Genomic DNA, 782 nt, shown 5'->3' with positions numbered 1-782 from the left:
CTGCTGCTGCTGCTGCTGCTGCAAACTTAGAAGCCCCCCGTCCGGGGCCTCATAAGTAAGGCAGCAAAACTCGCATTTGCAGCAGCAGGAAGAATCTGCTGCTGCTGCTGCAGCTGCAGGGTATCCGGCTTGAGCAGCAAGGAGTATATATAATATATATATATAAAAGACATTATATAAGGCTTGAGCCGTTTATGAACGCTCTCCTCTAATACGTCTTGCAAGCTGAATATCCTTAGGCATGATTGTCACCCTCTTAGCATGAATTGCACAGAGGTTAGTGTCTTCAAAGAGGCCTACAAGGTAAGCTTCTGCTGCTTCTTGAAGAGCTAAGACAGCCGAGGACTGAAAACGCAAGTCTGTCTTGAAGTCTTGAGCAATCTCCCTGACAAGTCGCTGAAAAGGCAGCTTTCTAATCAGGAGATCAGTGCTCTTCTGATATCTTCGGATCTCTCTAAGAGCTACTGTTCCAGGCCTATATCTATGAGGCTTCTTGATGCCTCCAGCAACTGGAGCGCTCTTTCTTGCTGCCTTAGAAGCAAGCTGCTTCCTAGGGGCCTTTCCTCCTGTTGATTTCCTTGCAGTTTGCTTTGTTCTCGCCATTTTTATATATTTATCTTTATATATATATACCCCAATATAAGAAACACACAAAACGGAAGCCTAAATATGATTCTGAAACTCCCTATACACCCCAATACCACTCCCTAGACACCCCATCATCCACTAGGGGAGGGGGGGAAAGTCGCCGCAGCTGCTAGCCGCAGCAGCACCGGTGCAGC

At 47.1% G+C, this 782-nt stretch overlaps 1 protein-coding gene across 1 annotated transcript; it reads right to left on the bottom strand.

Annotated features, from left to right (window-relative positions):
* Positions 1-192: 192 nt before the first annotated feature.
* EAH_00057800 (histone H3, putative) lies at positions 193-603 on the bottom strand (the record flags this gene model as incomplete). Its single annotated transcript, XM_013397385.1, has 1 exon — positions 193-603. One exon carries the CDS (start codon positions 601-603, stop codon positions 193-195), a length of 411 nt encoding a protein of 136 aa, XP_013252839.1.
* Between the last annotated feature and the right edge of the window lie 179 nt (positions 604-782).

Source organism: Eimeria acervulina, genomic scaffold, assembly GCF_000499425.1.
Source record: "Eimeria acervulina Houghton genomic scaffold, Eah_scaff1267, whole genome shotgun sequence".
NCBI lineage: Eukaryota > Apicomplexa > Conoidasida > Eucoccidiorida > Eimeriidae > Eimeria > Eimeria acervulina.
This window is presented reverse-complemented; position numbering and strand designations above follow the sequence as displayed.